We start from the raw sequence: 20,920 nt of genomic DNA, 5'->3' as shown, positions 1-20,920 counted from the left end.
CAGTTAAGCAAGAACTGGCACCAGAGCTTTAAAGTAGCCGTGCTCCAAGGTGTCCAAGGCGAGAAACTTGACCTCGAGGCTCTGTCTCGCTGCCCAGCCCCCACTGCTGGCCCAAAGGGGGAAGGGACCGGGCTGTCGGGCACCTGCGACGACAAAGTCCATCCAAGGGCAGCAGGGGGAGGGGCCAGCGTGGCTCCACGGGGAGAAAATGACCTCGAGGAGCTTTAACATTTAATTAATATAAAACTGAGTTTTATGTCACATGCATCCAAGGTAACCTGAACTGACGGTTGCTAAGCCATGAATTAAGATGCAACTGCAGCCCTGGCCGGGTGGCTCCAGTGGCTGGAGCGTGGTCCCGTACACCGAAGGGTTGCGGGTTCGATTCCCGGTCAGGGCACATACCTGCTTCTCAGATCGAGCAAAAGGCTATACGCTGATCGCTGCTCATCTAAGAAAGGGAGATACGTGAAACTCATTTCTAAGTCACGGTTTAATAGGTCCCATGAAGCCAGCAGAAGAGAATCAGTCTCGAACCAGCAATAACAGAAAAACGGACCAAGGGCTGAGCTGCAGGCCTTTCTGTCAACACCTGAGTGGCGCCCATTTAATCACACTAACTTCACTATGAAGATAAACGTAACAGTTGAGAGCTTCACAGAACAGGCACCCTCCACAGAACGATGACTTTCATTCTGGTCAGCGACTGCAGTCTCCTTCCAAACCGCCTTCACCCACTGGGGCTGGCTCCTGGGAATGTACCAAGAAGACTACAAAAAAAAAAAAGTTGGCACTGGCCCCTCTACAGACAGTTTAGTGACACTAATCTGGGACCATAAAAATAGGAATGAAAAAACGGGCAGCCTGAGCCAACGTTCACAGCTCAAACCTTTGAAGCAACGGATGGGGTAGGAGTCACTCACCTCCTTACATGTGTGTAGTGGGTCCCAGAGACCCCAACAGTTGTCCCTGTTAACAGAACCTCAATACAGAGAAATCGGACAGAGTCTGCTTCTCGGGGGGGTCCACGTTGGCCAATGCGCCCCGTCCCCGTTGAGAATGGACTCAACAGTTTGGACTAGATAGGCCACCTGTCAGCACTTATCTTTGACCGTCAGGAAACTGGCACTCCGCTCGCTGTCCAAAACCCACGCAGACTCCCCCCCCTCACACCAAGCCTCCAATGCAAAGGTTTAGGAAAGACTCATGGGGGAGAACATCTGTAATACTTTCAGCAGTAAAGATCAATTTTAAAAAATACCAGCAGTGATGTATGCACAGTGATGTTTACTGCAGTGTTATTTATACCATAATAAACTGCAAACCAAAAAACAAACAAACAAAAAAACGATCCATGGGGGCATGACCCCGAAGATCAACACAGAGAAGCAGAGGGGCAGCCGGCCTGCACGAACAAGAGCCGAGAAAAATAAATTTGGCTTCGACATTTTTGATACTCCAGAGAAAAACGTGCTAAGGAGAACTTTCTTCCCCTCTGAAGTACAAAGTTAATTGCTAAATAAACTGACAAAAATCACACTTACATAAACAGGTCGACTTCATAATGACATCTAACATCTACCGGCACATGTTTACTTCAATTTGGAAGGGAGGAGGCAGCCCGATGCCAGGTGCCCAGCGGCTGACCCCTGCGAGCCTTTGTTGGAGACCTGCAAGTCCCCACTTGCCCAGAGGGCCGGAGTCAGCGCCCCAGAGGCTTCCCACGGAGAGTCAGCCACACTAGGACTCAGCTCGGCAACGGAGACGTCACTAGGGGTCACCCCCAAACACAACAAACCCGCCCTAACACAAGTGCGGGTGCATTTCCCTGACGGGCCCGTAAAGGACGGTCTGCGGGAGGTCTGCTGAGGGTTTTCTCCCAGAGAGAAAACTTGCATATTGCTCTCCGGGAAGATAAAACACTTGATCGCTGAGTTTTATTATTATTAGTTCCCTACGGTAGATCGTATAGAGCAGTATAGTTCTCAACTCTGGCGGCATATTGAAATCATGAAGGAAGTTTCTAGAAAACCCAACACCCAGGCTTCACTCCAGACCAGTTCTATCAGAATCTCTGGGACTGGAACCCAGGCATAAACATTTTTTAAAGCTTCCCAGACTTTTAAACTCCAAGCATGGGAACCAACAGAACTTTGGGAAACCTTGACCTATGAATTCTGAACCTTCTCCAAGCTAAAATTAAACAAACAACACCCAGGAAGAGTGTCTCCACATCGCAAGCCCCCCCCCAAAAACCAACCACTAAACTAACAGTTGGTAACAGGACATCCAACATCCAACCAGCTCCATTCCACTGGATGTCGATGGGACCCCTACCTCAACCTCGCCTCTTTTTTAATTTGCGTCATCTTGAAATAATTTTTAGCTACGTTAACAAAAAGCTGTAATTTTTTTTTTAAAAATTAAGATAAATCCAAACAGAAAAACTCAACCAGGTCACCCTTTCTGTTATAGTAACGCACCAACACTGCAAACGTCATGTTCTGTGTGTCCTACCTGACCTGCCTCTATAAAGACGACCTGGGCCGTACAGATGGAAAGTCACAGCACCCGGAATCAGCACCGGGTCTGTTCTTCAGTTTCCATCCTAATGTGAAAAGCGTGCGCGGGGCTCACCCTTCCATCTCCTCCAACCCCTGGTTGCAGGGCATTCCCGTAGCACTTACCTCCTAACTCTAATAAGGTGCTATAATCATCCACCTGCCTGCACACCTCCAAGCCGGACCCTGAGTCCCCGGAGCAGGCACCCTGCTGTCCTAGGCACCTCTGCGTCCGCAAGACCATCACAGTGACTGGCACAGAGGAAGCAGTGAATGAACGCACGCACGGGGTATCCTTTCCCTGGCACGCAAATGAGAGCCCGACCAGCCCCCAAGAGGAGGGTCAGCCACACGGTGGAGAATGAGCCGTGCAAACCAGTAGCCACCACCCGAGGTCTCGTCTGCTCTGACGGCGTGTGCAGCCCATGGACTGGGGCACGGACAGGACGTGATGGGGAACTCGAGGCGAAGGACCTGCGAGCTCTCTGGAAAAACAAGGACGGCTTTGCAGCAGAGACTGCTCAGATAAATGCTCCTTAAGTGAGGAGACCTTGGGGAGCAGCAGTATCTAAATTCACAGTAGCCCTAAAAACCCCTTCGTTAGGGCGCAGCCGTTGTGGCTCAGTGGACTGAGCGTATGTCGTCCGGGGCACCGAGAGGTCGCCGGGTCTGACCCCCAGCCAGGGCTCACGCCTGGGTTTCGGGCTCAGTTCCCAGGAGGGGGTGTGCAGGAGGCAGATGGTTGATGTTTCTCTCTTTCCCTCTCTCTAAAAAAATCAACATCAACATAAAACAACTCTGCAGAAAGGAAATAATAAAAACGGCCATCTCGTTTCACTCCATACATCATGACGGTCACAGTCCTAAAACAGACCACGGTAACCCGGCTCCACAGCAGCGAGCGGCCAGCAAGCGCCGCGGCCCACGTCCCACCAGCAGCCGCTGTACCTGAACGGAAGGTAGGGGGGGCTGGAGCCAGAGAGGAGGGCGCGGTAGGCTTCTTCCGGCGTCTTCTTCAAATAGATGACCTGCGGCAGACAAACAGCATCGTTCAGAAAGAACTCCGCCCAAGAGTGACACACCACCAAGTGACCCACCGCATTCGCATCTCACCTCTTCTCCTCGAGGGACAACCGTCATGGGGATACCGTTGCTCTTTAGACAGCAACCAAGCTGCCCAAATTTCCTTTTCAGCCTTTGGCTTAAGGACGGGTAAGAGTTTAGGGACAGAGGCAGACCCAGGGCTGTGTCCAAGGCTCAAGGGCAGATGCCACGGGGGATGGATGAGGGGTTCCCTTCTGGGAGCAGAACAATTCTACGTCCATGATGGTACCATGGGCCTCCCTGATCTTCACAGAAGATCCACCTTGAGCTAATTCGGTGCCTGGTGAAAGCTGAAAGGTTTCTATCAGGGTGAGCACAATACCCATGGGAGGGCTACTGGGTTCTCTGCCTGCTTTGGGGAAAGTCCGTGTTGCTCTCTAAATGCTGAGTAAAATCACCTCGGGAACAATGACACTGCTTCCCTTTCACTCCAGGCCATCCTTCCGCAGGAGGGAGGCGACTGCCCACGTGGACACGGCCGACCACGCTCCCCCGGGCTCTGCTCTCCTCTTACCTGCATGACTGAGCACGCATGACCCATGCTCTCCCACGGTAAGATGAGCCTTTGTTTTTATTTTTATCCCGGCGCTCAATTATTAATAAGTGCAAAGTGAAACCCCGCTGAGGCCGTCTAAATTCCAGGAAGACTCCCGGGGCAGGTGAGTGCAGTGACCTTCTACAACCTGAGGATGGGGACACGGCAGGTGTCCCAATGAATGTGGGTGTTGCTGAGCGCACGCACACCGGGGTCGTTAACGTACCAGGTTCCATGTTTCTGAGAGAAAATGTGTCATGGTTCTTAGGCCAGACCGTCTATCTGTCAGTGGCACCTGGGGTCCAGGGCCAAGTGCCTGGGTTCAAGTCCCGCCTCTTCCTTTCACTTACTGAGCTGTATGATGTCAATTCTCTGCTCCCGCCTCCGTACCGGTGGAGACGATAACTCTACTTGCCTCTTAGGGCTGATGGTTGGGGAGATTCAGTGAGCTCGTGGTATAGGCAAAGTGCTCAGGCTTGTGTCTAACACATAGCTCTTCTATAGCAAGGGACCACAGAAAGGAGATAAACTCTGGTCCCCAAATATTTTTTCCCTCCTTTTACCCCATGTCTATGCGAATCCAGACCCACGACTGTTGGCATTTCTGATGCCTTGGCCCTAACGACAGGCTGTGTATACAAACATCCCAACGTGAGGTTGTCAACATCCCCATGATTGCTACAGACCAAAACCACAATGCACGGGCCATCCTTTAGCTCGGCCTTCTCACATTAAAGTACAGACGTGAACCCGACTCTCTGGAGCCTCAGCATCAACAACCACAAAACCAAGGGACTGGCCCATTTGATCAAATCCATTGTCAACATCCCAGAAGATCCCCGAGGAGCCCACATCTCTCTGCAACACAGTCGGTGTAACCAGAAGAGAGCTGATGCTACGCCCCTGTTTCCTCATGTGAACTTCTCATAAACAAAAGCACACGGTGACCAGGCTGGGTCTGTTTTTCGGGGAGGGAAGCAATGACCAGTTGCCTGCAGAGAATAAACCACAGAAGCCGGTGAACGAACATCTATAAGAACCACTGGGAGGTGGGAAACTGGGCAAAGACTTAAAACATAAAACTTTCATTCTAAGTCTCTTCCTTGGTTCCCAAGACTTTGGTTCTCAGACTTCTTAAACGTCAGGGCACTTGACTGATAGGCCGCCTTTTCCTGGAGCCAGCCTTAAGTCTTCATTGTCATACACAAGCACAAACAAAATGTTTAATTTTATTATTTTTAGCCACACTTTTCTTCTTAATCATTTCCTCCCATTATAACCGGCGACTGAGAAAACAATGTCAACTTTAAAACTTTTAAAAAAAAAAAGGGAAAAAGGCAACAATTTCTCAAATGCACGACTGATTCTACTTTTGTTCTAATTGCTACGGAAATTTAAAAAATAGTCGGTGTTCAATCATCATGAATCAGAGAGGTAAGTCCGATGACACACCAGAAATGCAACTGAATGTTGAAAACAGCCTACGTTTTATTCGGTCTATTTTAAACCACTTGTTCTAAACAGTCTAATTAATTACAACACAACAGGAACGAATGGGTCCTGCCTCCAACAGTCTTTAACACATCGTACAAGGCCAGTCATTCTTCCTGTTCTTAGGCTTGAGACGGTTATAAGCCACAGACTGCCGGGCCTGCAGCAGGGAAGACAATGCATCTGCTTAATACCTAGGAGGCGACACTAATTATAGCCTAAGGCGGACCTGATGCCAGGGATCTGTCCCCGGGGCTTGTTTCTACCTAAAAAAACAACATAACAGTCCTCTGGCCTCCCTACAAAAACAAGGTCTGCATGTCTCTGGACCTATTTGTTCGTCCATTTATTAAAGACATGGAGGCATGGAACAGACTGACATATCTCTGGGGGTGGGGAGGGAGACAGGAAGAAATTAACCAAAGAACTTACATGCATATATGCATAACCCATGGACACAGACAACTTACATGCATATATGCATAACCCATGGACACAGACAACTTACATGCATATGTGCATAACCCATGGACACAGACAATAGTGCGGTGAAGGCCTGGGAGGGGCAGTGGCTGGGGGATGGGGCTAAGGGGGGGGGAGTTGGGGGACATCTGTAATACTGTCAACAATAAAATAAAATTAAAAAAAAAAAAAAACAAGGTCTGGAAATGATGGGTTTTGGTTGAGGTGACGTTGGCTCTGATATACTCTCGTGTGATACCTCTTTCTGTATTGAGACTCGATGTACAGTGGACTTTATCCTATGTATTGGAGAATTAGAATAAATACTCTCTCCACCTCTCTCATGGGTTTGGTTAGAGGGAAGCCGGCGGGAGCTCTCTGATGGGCCATGTAGGAGAACTGCAGACATTAGCCACGGATGTGTCCCTTCTAAGTCGATGGGAACCAGGATTTGCATAATCAGCCTGGAACTGACAGCTACTGCCAGGACCAATGCACCGGCTTGCCGGGGATATCTCAGTAACACTGGGCTTTTCCTGGCTGGAGAGAGCTCGTGTTCAACACAGACACTGCTGAGCTGGGTGCATCTCCCTGAACCAGCCCAGCCCTTTCCTAAGCAAACCAGGGACACAAGGAGCCTATGTTCTCAGCACAGAGTCTGAAGGGACCCTATAGAGGGAACAAGAAGAAATGCTGGGTCCCAAGAAAACCTGAGTCCCTGGTCTCACAGAAACTGAATCTAAGGCTGTTGTGTTACAATGCACAGGTAAACACAGCCCTGTCTAGGTAAACACAGGTAAACACAGCCCTGTACAGGTAAACACAGGTAAACACAGCCCTGTACAGGTAAACACAGCTCTGTGTACCATCTACCACTCATCGTCAGAAGGTAGGCTCCGTATAAAACACAAAAACAGACTCACTCCAGAATATCATCCTCTCAAACGTCATGGTTTCATGCTAAAAACTCCTCGTGCTGAGTTCTGCTGCTCACTGCCGGTTATAGTATGAGTTTTATTGCATGAAAACTTTCAGATTAAGAAAGAAAAATGGGGGGGGGGGAGAGAAGAGCCTGTCCTTTTAAACCAAGGACTGAATCTGATCAAGCTCAGAAGGCAAAGGACAGTAACTTCATTCGTCGTGGTGGGGCTGGAGATGGCAGAGCCACTGCAACAGGCCAAGAGTCAGTGCGCCAGTCCTCTTAATACCTAAGACCACCCACAGAAAGCCCTTAACTTGCAGACTGACTCTATCCCAAAAGCTTATTTGTAAAGGCTAATATTTAGATCTCCGGAAATAATTTCCCAAAGATAAAAGCTTATAGTTGTTATTACTTTCCTAGGCTAGGCCAAAAATGATCCTATGGTTCATATTATCATAAAAATCATGTATTTAACAAAAAACGTATCAGAAAACACTTCAAAAGCTAAAATAAAGTAATTAAGCATGTGTGTTTTCTTTTTCAATCATCTTATCTCAAGGGGGTCGAGGAAGGATGGGAGAGGGTAAACGGGGTGCAATATATACACCTGAAACCTGTGTGATCTTATTAACCAGTGTCGCCCCAATAAATTTAATTTTAGAAAAAAAACATGAGGAAATCAACGAACATGCTGATAACACCTCTAAAGTGAACCCCGAGTTATCTCAGATGTTTGGCTTGATATTTCTATCTCAACCCACTTCAAAATGCATTGCTTTCCCCAATAGTTGGCATTATGTTTGGAACTGATTGCAAATCTGAGGCCTTGTGGGCAGGACAATTGTCAGAGGAGAAAGACTGTCTTGATGTGACCAGAGAGAAAAAACTGGGAGGAACAGAGACGGAGAGAAAAGTCAAAATCTCTCTGGAGTTAGGCAGGCTGGAGCCCAGCCCAGGGGGAGAGCAGTGAGACCAAGGGGTAGCTGGCTTCCCCAGGACCAATGGCCACTCACAGCAGCCTAAGGTGTCCTGGGACGGGGGCAGGGGGTGGACCAGACAATCCATTGTATTCATTGTAGTAACTGGAGCACGTACCTGAGGGACCAAAAAAACACAAAAAACAGCGTCCTGTTCTCTTTCAAACTGAAGGAGTTTGTAGGTGAGATGTTATCCAAACTTCTAAGACAGAAGCCACACAGCATGGGAATGAAATCTCAGATCTGGAATCTCCTAGTAACGTGTAGGTGGCTATTCTTTGAGTCAACTCAAGAACAGGACACCGACAATGAACATAAAACAAGGAACTGGTTGTTCTCGTGTATTTACAAAGAGCGTTGCCTGGAGGGAGCAGGAGCAGGAGCTGTGCATGGGTCGGGGGTGGCAGGGAGGACGCTGCAGCGATTCTGCGTCAGCCCCAACGGCTCGCTATGAGCCGCGTGACGGAATGGCCCTTGGGGAATGCAGTGGAATTAATCATTCTTCAATGTCTATACATTTTTTTTAAATGTTTTTATTGATTTCAGAGAGAGGAAGGGAGAGGGAGAGAGAGAAACATCAATGATGAGAGAGTCATTGATCGGTTGCCTCCTGCACGCCCCCTACTGGGGATCAAGCTCAAAACCTGGGCTTGTGCCCTGACTGGGAATCGAACCCTGACCTCCTGGTTCATGGGCTGATGTCCAACCACTGAGCCACGCCGGCTGGGCAATGTCTATACATTTCTAAAGCAGTAACCGTGTTCCCTAAATACTTTCGTTCACTGATGTCACACACAGAACTGAAACAAGGGGGGACGTGACTTAAAAGCAGCCAACAGAGGTACTGCACACAGAGCCGATATATGTGTAATAGACGGGCAGTCGGCCCCCTTCCCCGTGGCTGCTGGGAATCTCCTCCCCTTCCGATCCCTGCGTGGGACAGACCTCACGACTGCCAGCGGAGGAGTACCTCCCCTCCAGTCAGTATGTCAGTAGAGCAAATGGGCACACGCTTTTTCACATGGACAGTAAATGTCTTTTCAAGGCCACTAATAAGACTCAGAAAATATGTGAGTAAGCTGCTCTAAACATATGTAGCATCAGCACTTAAATATATGGTACTGAATGCAGTGTGTGTGTGTGTGTGTGTAAATCTCGGAGTTCCATAGAGCACAGAGGAAGCTTGTTATCAGGATGCCAAAGAGAACCACCAAAAAAAAGTCCTGAAAAGATGTATTCAGTCAAACACGAGAAGCAGCCCTTCGGCAAATGGAAAGCAAACGGCCGATTTTCCCAGCCCCCAGCCGGACTGAAGAGAAGACAGCCCCGCTCTCCCCATCTGCAGAAGACCAATAAAACTTTCCAATTCACAGAGTTTCACCTCAAAACTGCTGTATGATTTTAGGGAGCCTGACCTGTTTCAAAGCCACCCAAAAGTACAAGCCGACAAGGGTAAGAGCCCGCTGGCCCCTTTGCAGCCACTGTCACGAAAGAGGCGCCTGCCTGTCAAGCCATAAAGGAAGGAACTGGGCCGGAAGCCGCCAGGCCGCCCGCGCCCCCTCCCTTCCTCCCGGCCACACGCGGCGCCCGCGGGCACGGCGTCCGCTGCATCACCATCCTAACAGACGGTCAAGGCAAACGCCTGGTTATTCTGAACCAGTGTTCCTCTTGGTAAATTTACCTGTAATTTTAAACGACGCCTGTTTAGCCTATAGTTCTGTGGTGGCAATTTGAAGCAGCCCGGCCCTGCAGTGTACAGACGAACTGTGAGTGCGAGACTAAGGAACTCTGGACTTAATTTTTTAAAGCGAAGCCGCTGCACTTAATGTAACTGCTCCTCCAACTTAGTATTTCCCACCCTCCAGTCATCGTGGCCTGACCCAAACTCCCCTTGACCTCCTGATCTCTTCATCACAGCTCTGTGGGCTGAAAGGTGGTCCGTAAGCGTGTGGCAAGAACCTGATTCATCCAGGCTTATAATTTTTTAAAACCATCTTCTTCAAACTGCTGTGAGAGTGTCTGGGATGTTATGACGACGCAAGCATCCTAACTCTGAAACTGCACTGAGTGTCGTCCCAGAAGGGAAACACCATATTGAATTTATTGGGTGGCACTGGTTAATAAAATGATACAGGTTTCAGGGGTACGATTCTATAATCCATCATCTGTATATTGTATTGTGTGTTCACCCCCAAGTCAAGTCTCCTCCCGTCACCATATATCCCCCCTTTACTCCCTTCTACACCCCCCCACACACACATATCCCCTTGCCCTCTGGCAATCACTTGTCTGTGTCTATGAGTTTTTCTTTTTACTCTTTGCTTAATCCCTCCCCCTTTCTCCCCCAGTCCCCAAGCCCCTCCCCTCAGACAGTTGTCAGTCTGTTCTCTGTATCCATGAGTCTGTCTCCACTGTGTTTGTTAGTTTATCTCGGTCATCAGATTCCACATATAAGTGAAATCTCATGGTACTTGTCTTTCCCTGACTGGCTTATTTCAAAGCCCGCCATCTCCAAGAGCACAATGTCACAGCTTAGGGACACAGAGACGCTCCTGAGGGGGACTTCCCTGCAGCGTGCCTGCCATCTGTGACCTCGGCTGGCCACGACCACTCGGGCAGCCCTGGCTGTGGGGCCCCCCACCCAGAAGGGCCTGTGGATTTCCTACTGAGCACGACGTCCTCCACTTTCCTCCTTGATACTCACGACGGCTCTGAGACAAAACAGAAGGCTCTTCCCCACGAAGGGGGCCCGAAACGAACAGAAACACCCGAGCTTCTGTGACAGACTCCAACTCACCGCCCAGCAGGAAACCACAAGCACAGCCCGGGCCCTGCAGGTGCACGTCTGCCACGAGATGTCACTGTCAGAAGCAAGGTCTGGTCGCTGCACATTATGAACGTGCCTAATTCTGCTGCGCCGCGCACTTTAAAATGGTCAGGACGCATCAGAAGAAAACAGTGTAACTATGGTGATGAGTGTTAACTAGACTTTGTACCCAGTTCGTTTTCAGGGTTTTCCTCTGACGTTACCTTCCTTCCTTCTTTCTTACTTTGTCATTCCATTATTCATTTATTCAAGAGATATTATGAAGCACCTACTATGTGCCGGGCACTGTTCTAAGCTGGTGTGCAGATACTGAAATAGTTCCCTAGTTCCACAGCCGGCAGCAACCCACCCCTCCCGTGCTGGCCACACCCCATCTCTTTCCTGGGACACCACCCCCCCCCCGGACTTCCCTATGACTCAGAGCCGCAGGAACACTCACTGTGGGCAGCTCCCAGTCGGTCAATGCCTGGGCCTAACCCCTTGTTAAATATTTTATCACCTCCTCGACACGGCAATGAGTGAATGACAAGGTCCCTGCCCTCCATAAACAAATAAATACATAAATGAATCAAATAACTGCAAACACAGTGTGGCAGAGAAAATAAAGCAGTAAAGGGCCAGAGGCTGACTGGAGGTGGGGAAGCAGGGAAAAGCCTGAAAGTCTCTCTGAGGAAGTAATACTAGGAGGAACCAGAACGCAAAGGTCTGAGGTGAAAACGCTCCGGACAGAGAACAGAAATACCAAGGCCTTCTGCCGGGAGCCAGCCTGGGATTTCCATGGTCAGAAGGCCAGCGTGATAGGAGCATCCTTTAAAAAAAAAAAACGCTTTAAAAAATAAATTTTTAATTGATTTCTGAAGAGAAGGAAAGGGGGGGAGAGAGAGGAGAGAGAAAAACCTTGACTGGCTGCCTCCTGCACGCCCCCTGCCAGGGATCAAGCCCGAAACCCAGGCCTGTGCCCTGACCAGGAATCAAATCAAACCAGAGACCTTTCGGTGCCCAGGACGATGCCCACCCAACTGAGCCACACGGGCCAGGGCGGATGGGAGCATCCTGAGCGAGGCGATCACAGAGGTGGACAAGTGGGACGGGGGAGATCTTAATGGCTGTGGTAAGGAGGCTGAGTTTACGCCAGGAGCAGTGAGCGTCATTAGACCCACCTGAAACAGGCCAATGACATAATTTACATTTTTAAAGGATTACTCTGACAGCTGTGTGGCAACTGGGTTAAAGGGAAGAAGGTAAAACGGACACAACGTCCGAAGCTGTGGTGTCGTCCGGGTGACCAGTGGCAACGGCCTGGGCCAGCTGATGGCAACAGAGACGGGCGAGCCGTGTGTTTCGGAGGCAGAGCTGCCCAGGCTCACGGACGAGTATGCCGTGGAAACAGGAAAGGAGAGAAATCAGAAAGACAAGTGCCCTTTGATTCAGCAAGTCGCGATGGCAGTCCATTTATTCACTAAAAAGGCGAGGACCGGGGAAATGAGAGGTTTGTGGAGAAAAGGCTAAAACAAACACACCCACGATCGGTTTCCGACGAGCGGTCACGAGCAAGGTGGCACCCACGGCTCCCACCCTCGCCCGGACCCTCCCGCCAGCAGCCTGCTCCCCTCGGGTCTGCTCTTAAAATAACAGCAATCGCCTGGCTGGCGCTGCAAACAATCCCAGTCTCCTCGGAATTAGGAGGAAACTTGGAGGTCACTATATCCAGCCCTCTCGTTTTACAGATAAGGAAACCACATAAAGTATGGACAGATAGCGCGGCTCACCCGGCGGCCCAGAGCCCTGGAGTGAGCGCGCGACTTTCTGGTTCACGGTCACCACTCCGTGCTCTGCGGCAGGCTGTGTACAGAGGGTGAGGGACAGGAGTGCCACAGGAGACGGCCCAGGGCTTCACGGCCGCCCGGTCAGGGGGCAGAGCTGGCATCTCCGTCTCGGAAACAAGGCCTGGGCTGCGGCTGCTTGTCACCTTGTCACTGGGCTCAGCCCGTACCTACAGCAGGTAACGGTCTTTCCAACAACCCCGCCAGGCTTTCCCCTATGGCTGTGGTTCCATGTGGCGGTGGGATGTCTAGCAGCCAGGGGCTCCCTCCATCAAGGTCTTCAGAAGGCCCTAACCCTCCCCACAAGGATGACAGGAAATGACAGCTCTGTCCCCGGCCTTTCACACAGCATTCTCCTAACTGGATGTCACACTTGTCCCTAAAGAGCTATTCTAGGTTGCAAATGCATTTCAGCCCTGATGGCTTCTGTCTCCCAAGATTTTTGCCCCAGCCCAGCATATATAAAAAATTCTAAAAGCGGTCACATCCAAACTCCATAGCATGCATGCACTCGTGGAACTCACGTCTACCTTTCAGTGCTCACAGAGAACAAAATTTGTAATCAAAATGATTTGGGGAAAGTTGTGATATATGCAGGATTTCTGATTGGTTTGCCTACTTGACAGATGAATCAATGGATTGGTAAAATCATTATCATCCTTCCCACAATCCAGGATTTCCTGTTATCACCCCAGAAAGGAACATTTTAACAGTCCTTTAAAATCTTCATAGACAGATAGATATTCTCCTGGAAATATCCGCTGGGGTATTCTTTTTTTTTTTCCAACACCTGCACAACCGTGGCATCCTAGCTACACGCTGGGGCTCCATTCTACCGTTAGCTACAGAAAATAAAGCCCGAGAGGGAACAGTCCCTCAGCACCAGGTCCCCACTCTCCACTCCAGACCAGCCCCCAGGCTGCTGAGAGTCTCCACCATGTCCCCAGTGCCACGGAAAGAGGGACCCGGGTCCCATGCGACAGCGTCCACATCCCATCCCAGAAAACCGTCGCGACCGAAGTACTTACGGCATAGGCGCCTATCAAAAACGCTGCGTTCGCTCGCTTGCGTTGGTCAAAGCAGGTGTAATGCACTATCTTCTTTCTTGATAAACTGTATGACTAGAGAGAGGAAAGAGAGTTAGCGTGACCACAGAGACAACGTTGAGAGACACCAGACACACGTCCTCTCCCAGCTCTCCCAAGATGGGTCACAGCGGGTGACCTTAAACCACGTGGATTTCTCTGGCATGTGGACCTAAGTGGGGGCGCGGAGGGTTCCTAGCTCGGACCTTCTGCAGCTCGATCACCACGTCAGAATTGACATTTGAACAAATACGTTTCTCTCCAAGAAAGGAGACTGATCCGTCGGAAATAACTGAGTTATTAATTAGCATCTTTATGAGCAGAAACCATTTCTGAAGATTTATCCTTGCTCTTCCACATAAAGTCATTTTTTTTCATTTCCTACACACCGCGCCCACGCCCAGAAGGGCTGCCTGTGGTCTTCACAGTATACAGTTTGTCTTGATGTGTGTCCACTAGTCCACTTTCCTCTTTAAAATGTTTCAATGCCTACAGTAACTAGAGCACCACATTAATGTTTCCTTGCTAAAATGTCCCCTAAAGTGCCCCTCTTCATTACCTGAAAATAGTAAATAGAAAAAGATGAACCATCGAAAGGATTATATGAGCAAACATCTCAATACAACAGCCGTACATTAAATTTAGGGATTCAAACAGGTATTGAGCACCTGCTGTATGCCAGGCAATGGGCTACATGCTCGAGCGTTCGACTAAACCCAAAGCAACGTGGTGTGTCCGCACATGCCGAGCAGGAAAGGAACCACACAGCAGAAAGATCTGTCAAAGCGAAATCAAATTCTTAATCGGAACTCCAGTAAACAGAAAACAGTGAGCTCAATAAAGCCCTCTCAATGTCCTCGTATTTCCAAAGTTATAAGCATCCTGACAAGCGGTTTTTATAGTAGACACCCAAGTGCAATATTTACCTATAAATTCCCACTGGTGGTCAAGCAGCCGGGCGCCTTACGCGTGGACCGCAGAGCCCCGAATACCTGTTTTTAGAGCCCCCCTGACGTGCGGAGCTCAGCTGCCTACCGTCCTTCACCCCGTTACCTCCTATAAGGAAAAGAGACCCGCCCAACTCAGAAGTCTATTCTAAGATGGACCCGGGACACCCTGGCCCTCACAGGGGGCCACAGGGAACGGGCCGAGAAACCCTCCCCAGCCCGCAGGCGCTTCTTTGACAACCAAGCGTCGCCTGTTCTGAGCCCAGCACTGCTCTCTGCAGCTGAGCCCCGAGAAGCCAGTGCCCGCCTCAGAGCGAAGTCCTCCCAGGCAGGCTCGCTAAGATGCCCCACGAAATAAAGACGGTCCAAGCGCGTTTGACTCAGTGCAGCTCGGTCGGGTTAACACACTGAGGCCAATACACTGAGACTGCAGGGTCACTGTCGACGGTGCGGACACGGGCCTCCTGCTTCTCAATCGGAAATCTGTCTGCTGGACATTTCCCTTCTTTGCTTTATTATTTGTTTGTATGTTTTTGCCACTTTATGTCTGACTTACAGAAAGGGGGTCAAGGTTCTTAAGACCTAAGCACCTTCTAGGGTCTCTGGATCGCAGCCCCTGGAGACTGCCTTCCGCCTAAACGCGAGTCAGACCCAACACAAGGCCTCAGCAATTCCGCTCCCAGATGCCCACTGCTGGCCTTTCCCGGTCCCCCAAACACCCGTGGGGAGCAAACCTCCACAGTCGGTCCTGAAGTCTGGATGATGCTCTTCCCCACCGAGAATCCAGGAATCGTAACAAACTCCCGCTATCGCTGCATAAGGTGGAACTGAATTTATTTTACAAATCCACTCACCGAAGGGCAAACTCATACTGCTGTTCACTCTTCATCCACGGTCTCTTTTTGTTTGTTTCTGAAGTTTTTTGCATTTGCTTGTTTTTAAGTTTTCTCTTATTGTGTGGCTCAGTGGCTGAGCGCCGTCCCATGAACCAGGAGGTCAGGGTTCGATTCCCGGTCAGGACACACGCCCTGGTTGTGGGTTCGATCCCCAGTCGGGGGCGTGCGGGAGGCAGCCGATCGACGGTTCTCTCTCATCATTGATGTTTCTCTCTCTCTCCCTCCCCTCTCCCTTCCTCTCTCTGAAATCAATAAAAACATATTTTTTAAAAATTTAAAGTATAAAAATACAGAGACTTCTCAGACGAAAACCATGAAGCTGGAGGACAGTTTTCTGAAAACAACCTTCTTTTTACTGTATACCTATAAGATTTTTTAAAGTAAATATAATACAAATTAAAAGTCTAAGAACTTCAGAATTTTCTAAACTTTAGCAGCTTTCAGAAATTACGTCAGATTTAAAAATAATTCTATAATTCTTCACAAAAATCTACCTAGAAATTTTAACTACTTTAAAATATCTCCCATTGGAAGCTGCCTCTAGGAGGAAACGTGACTTTTTTTAACAATTGCCCCCACACACATTTACAACATGTTTTTCCGTGATGAGAACTTTTTAGACTTACTCTCTTAGCAACTTTCAAACATACAATTCGGTGTTATTAACCATAGTCACCACACTGACCTTACAGTAACTGACTCTTTTTTAGAGTTTTCTATCCAATTCTAAGGAACAGTTTTAAACCTCCTCGCACTTACCTCGCTTAGATGTTTTTGGAATTCAAGTGTTTTTCTCAGTTAAGTCCCAAAAGCACTACAGTCAAGAAATGACCTGCTCCCGGCTCAGACACAGAGAGAAAGACCAATCCCTACTTGGGGAACAAACGCTAACTCCAGGTGAATGGTAGCGGGGGAATCTCGTGTATTGCCTGGTCTCCCTCCGGGCCTCCCTCCCCGGTCGCCCTGCCCCAGGCTTCCACCAGCAACACCGTTCAGCAGGGGACGTACTGGAATGAAAACTTCCAGGCCTGACAAAACATCCTGCCAGCTGTCTAGCTGCTGCTTTATGTGGGTTGATGCACACAAGCTGGTTAATGTTTCCTCCTTTCAAATATTAAACACGTCCCTCTCTTTAAAAAAACAACAACAATCTACCTTATTACATAACAAACCACCCTCGGAGAAGCAACGCCGTCCACGGGTAACGGAAGTACCTTCGGAGGAACAGCTGTCTCATCCCTGGAGATATTTCACGAAGAACTTTACCCTGAGGGCAAAGAAGGGCCCAGTCCGCAGACAAGGTTTCTCTAGTTTATGAACGAGTCCAGCAGATATTTTCTCAGGTTCTGCCCTAATCCCAGGGAACTCCAGGCCTCTAAGCTGGACAGCGGCTTCCTCCTCGTTGGGCCTGTCTCCCCTGTGGGCTGGGATGCTGACCAGGCCTTTAGGGGACCACCCGCAAACCTACCCCATCGCCTCTGGCTTTCAGGGAGCCACGTGCTCTCGGGGAAGATATCTTTGCTTCTCACTCAGGTCCGCCGCGACATTATCAGCCAGCGCTACGTCTGGGAGAAGGGCGCATGAACGTGTGACTGGTCCCGGCCCTGGAAATGTTCTACCGGGAGCCTGAAACTCTGTCCCTCTGGACGAGTAGCCTCAAAAGACATGAAATTCTCTGAAAAACTGCAAATCATGCCATGTGCCTTCCTAAGAGCATGTGATAAAAAAACAAACACAGTTCCCCAGATTGCTCAGAAAACTTTACTGCAACCTGTAAATCCTTGCACAATAGCACCTTAGGAACAAGTTCCTGTAATGAGTCGGTGACTAAGCCCACTGAAATTCACATTATTCCTCAGGTTCCAAATCCAGAGGCTCTCCAGGGCCGGGAATCTCTGCTGGTCAGGTGGCAAACTGGACGAGCCTGCCCGACCCGCAGCAGACCGAGCTCCACCCTGCTGCTCCCGAGGAGGAGTCCGGGCTCTGAAGTGGGCGCTGCAGTATTTAGAAGAAGCCAGACACCCAGGATTTGATGGAAATTTTTACAAATCACCGACATTGCCCTGGCTGGGTGGCTCACCCCATACACGTTGCCCTGGCCGGGTGGCTCACCCCATTGATTGGAGCATCACCCCATACACCAAAGGGTGGTGGGCTCGATTCCCGACGAGGGCACAGACCTAGATTGCGGGCTCAATCCAGTTGGGGCACGTACAGGAGGCAACTGATGGATGTTTCTCATATCAATCTTCTCTCTCTCCTCCCCCTCCTCTAGAAAATCAATCAATCAATTGCTGATGTTGACCATGAATTCAAAAATTTTAAACAGCATTCACACCCCCCAAAACAGGTCTGCTGAACATGGGTGCTGGGACACTGTGGCTGATAAAATCCCGTTGGTTCCATCAGCAAGGATCGAGCCGCAGGTGGGTGTGAAGCACAGGCTGAGCAATGTGGTGACAAGGGGAGCGGGACCTCAGTCTCTAGCCTCTGAGCGCCCACAGTCTGATGAATATTGGATACTCAACAAGGGGGAATACTGGCCAAGGCTCATCACCAACAGAAGAGAACAGCTACCTGGGGATGCGTTCACAGCCAGCAAGGGCCAATGGAATGATCTTAATTATAGGTACAATCGCTGTTAAACAAGGTAAAAAAAAATAGTACATAAAAGGTGGGACTTAGTATTGACTATCTTTCAATTAACATACTCAAACCTACAGAAATTTCCAGCCCTGTGTTGCTTACCTGGGAGTCAGAGTTTTGGCCCTCTCGGGTAGACCATGACAGATGTATGACACAGCATGTAAACACTTAATGGCGCTTGTAAACCGAAGTACTACAATGGCTATGACAGAACATACATAAAGATGAAAGTACTGGCCCGGGACAGGCGTTTCCTATCTCAGAAAGGAAAGCTATGCAGAAGGTCCCCTCCCAGAGGGATCACCCCGGTGAAAAACAAGCGACGGCGACTCTGGGAGGGAGCGAGAAAATCGACGACATGCCGCCCAATCACAATGGCCCGGGCTGTCCCTTGGACAACGGTGACATGCACAAGCCATGCTTAGGTGAGGAGATTACAGACCGTCACTGAGCCGTTCAAAACCAAGAGGTGAGGAGACAATGAAGCTCGAAGCCAAAACACAAGTAAAGAGCTCATGGCTCCTTTCTCGAGAAACCGACGTCTAAGCAGCCCCCGGAAAGGCCGTTTGCCATGCTGAAAAGTAACACCGTCACGTCGTGTGTCATTACACTGTGAGTCAGCCTGGTTGAGCTGCAGGAAGACATTAGCACAGCCTGGATGATATGCTCTTTAATAAAAAAAACACAGCCCCTGCGCCTCCCTACACAAGCGAGCTCTGCCGGTGACAGCGGTCGGATTAAGTGGATTTGCAGCCCAGGGACCCGGTGGCCAAGGCCTCATTCTCTGACAGGTGACTAGGCCAGCCCAGCCACGGCCACAGCCATCAGCGTCTCCATAGCAATAGCGGTCAGCTCAGTGCAGAAGCCATCAAATGAGCAGGTCCTCCTGTGAGCAGCCATGACCGCTACATGGTTTACCTCCAACTTTCCCAGGAAAGGGATATTCTTGAAAATTTTCTTTGGCTGTACACAAAACAAAATATGGTTTATGTTTTCACTCATAGCTCCAATGAAACAGGTCGAATGGGTTCCTTAAGGAGGCGTCTCTGGGTGGCCCATTTCGTTTCAGAACCGTTTGATTAACGCCGAAGTCAAAATGTCAGAGAAAAATTGGCTCGTGAGGATCCTCTGAGCAGGCTGAAGCTACGGTCCACGGCACTTGGGGATCCTCCATAAAAGGGGTTCTTCTTTTTTTTTAATGTTTTTCATTGATTTCAGAGAAAGGAAATGAGAGGGACAGAGAGATGGAAACATCGATGAGAGAGAAACATCATCTATCGGCTGCCTCCTGCGCGCCCCCATTGGGGATGGAGCTCGCAACCCGGGCACGTGCCCCGACTGGGAATCGAACCATGTGACCTCCTGGTTCATGGGTCAGTGCTCAACCGCTGAGCCACACCAGCCGGACCAAAGGGGCTCTTCTTGCCTGGGGATTTCTGAGTGGCTGGCCACTAGGGTCCCAGGCCTTGCAGACTCCGTGGGAGCTCCCTCCCATGTGAACTAACACTGCCTTGAACCCCTGACACCTCTACAAACCACATAAACTGCCTGCAGAGTGTAGCTCGCTTTTGTTCCCCCAAAGCCCATGAACCTGAAACAGAAGATAACCTCGTGAAGAAATCTCAACATGTTTCTGTGGTTATACTAAGAGGGTGGTCTGATCATTATATCAAAAGAGCTCTTGTGCACAACCTCCGGATGCCTTGGGGGGGGGAGGGCCGGGTTCCCAGGTCGGATTACGGCACCGATTCATCCAGCAACAGGGACATTCCCCGAGCCCCCACCATCCGCAGGGACGGCTGTGCTAATACAATCCTCCGCTTCACCGCGCCCGCCCCCTCCTCACTTTACCCTGAAAGGGCTCCATGGGCTCCTTTGTACACTTAAAATTACGTTTCTGTCAATATGCTTTCAGCCCTTTAAAAACAGTCCTCAAGAGAACCGTAATTGAACTGTTGATTCATCAGACCAGGTATTTTTTTTTAAAATCACTGCCCTAGAATATGTCCCCTTTTTTTCAGTCATACTCTTAGATCCCACCCCACCCCCAGGCTACAGTTTTCTTTTTCTCTAAGGAAAAGTGAAATCAACAGTTAAAACTGTACTGACTACTTTAGAAAAAGCTGGTTGAACCATATCATGTTTATAAAACTTTCAGACGATTGAATCAGGAACAAAGATTTTCTTAAGTGATTAAGTCTGAAGAAGGTATTCTGTTTTTTAAAGTAACACTCCTTTGTGTCCTGTGAGTACGGGGATCTCTTTTACAAGCCCTTGTAGTCTAGCCCGGCACTGTTAACCTTGTCTGTGCCGGGGATCCTTCTCAGAACTTGTTGAAGAGCTGTGAATCCTCTCCGAAGAAATATGTCAATCCACACAAAATCTGACTTATAATTTCAGGAGTAGGTGAATCCCTTGAAATATCACGTTAACACTTGCTGGTCTAGCCCATCGGTCATTGATGACATTTTACATTAAGTAATATACACATTTTTACAAATAGTTCTCACATCAATAAATCTTCCTTCCTCTGACTATCTCCTTCATTTTAACTATTGACCAGAAATGGCACACTATAACTCATTACCACGTAACTCTTGCACTTACACTTTTTAATGCGTAATTTAAAATAAGAAACGGGGTG

The 20,920-nt window shown here is 49.3% G+C and overlaps 1 protein-coding gene across 7 annotated transcripts in view; it reads right to left on the bottom strand.

Annotated features, from left to right (window-relative positions):
- Window positions 1-20,920, bottom strand: part of CDC14A (cell division cycle 14A) — a gene marked incomplete at its 3' end in the record, with an annotated part of 66,750 nt that overhangs the window by 30,485 nt on the left and 15,345 nt on the right. For all 7 annotated transcript variants that reach the window (XM_081120476.1, XM_081120478.1, XM_081120472.1 and 4 more), the window contains exons 4-5: window positions 13,731-13,823; window positions 3,510-3,589 (exon numbers count right to left, since the gene is read on the bottom strand). In XM_081120476.1, coding sequence (XP_080976602.1) covers window positions 3,510-3,589; window positions 13,731-13,823 — 173 coding nt within the window. The remainder of the gene's footprint in view (window positions 1-3,509; window positions 3,590-13,730; window positions 13,824-20,920) is intronic.

Source organism: Miniopterus schreibersii (assembly GCF_964146895.1).
Source record: "Miniopterus schreibersii genome assembly, chromosome: 19".
Taxonomy (NCBI): Eukaryota; Metazoa; Chordata; class Mammalia; order Chiroptera; family Miniopteridae; genus Miniopterus; species Miniopterus schreibersii.
Note: the sequence above shows the minus strand (reverse complement) of the source record. Positions and strands in the feature narration are given on the sequence as shown.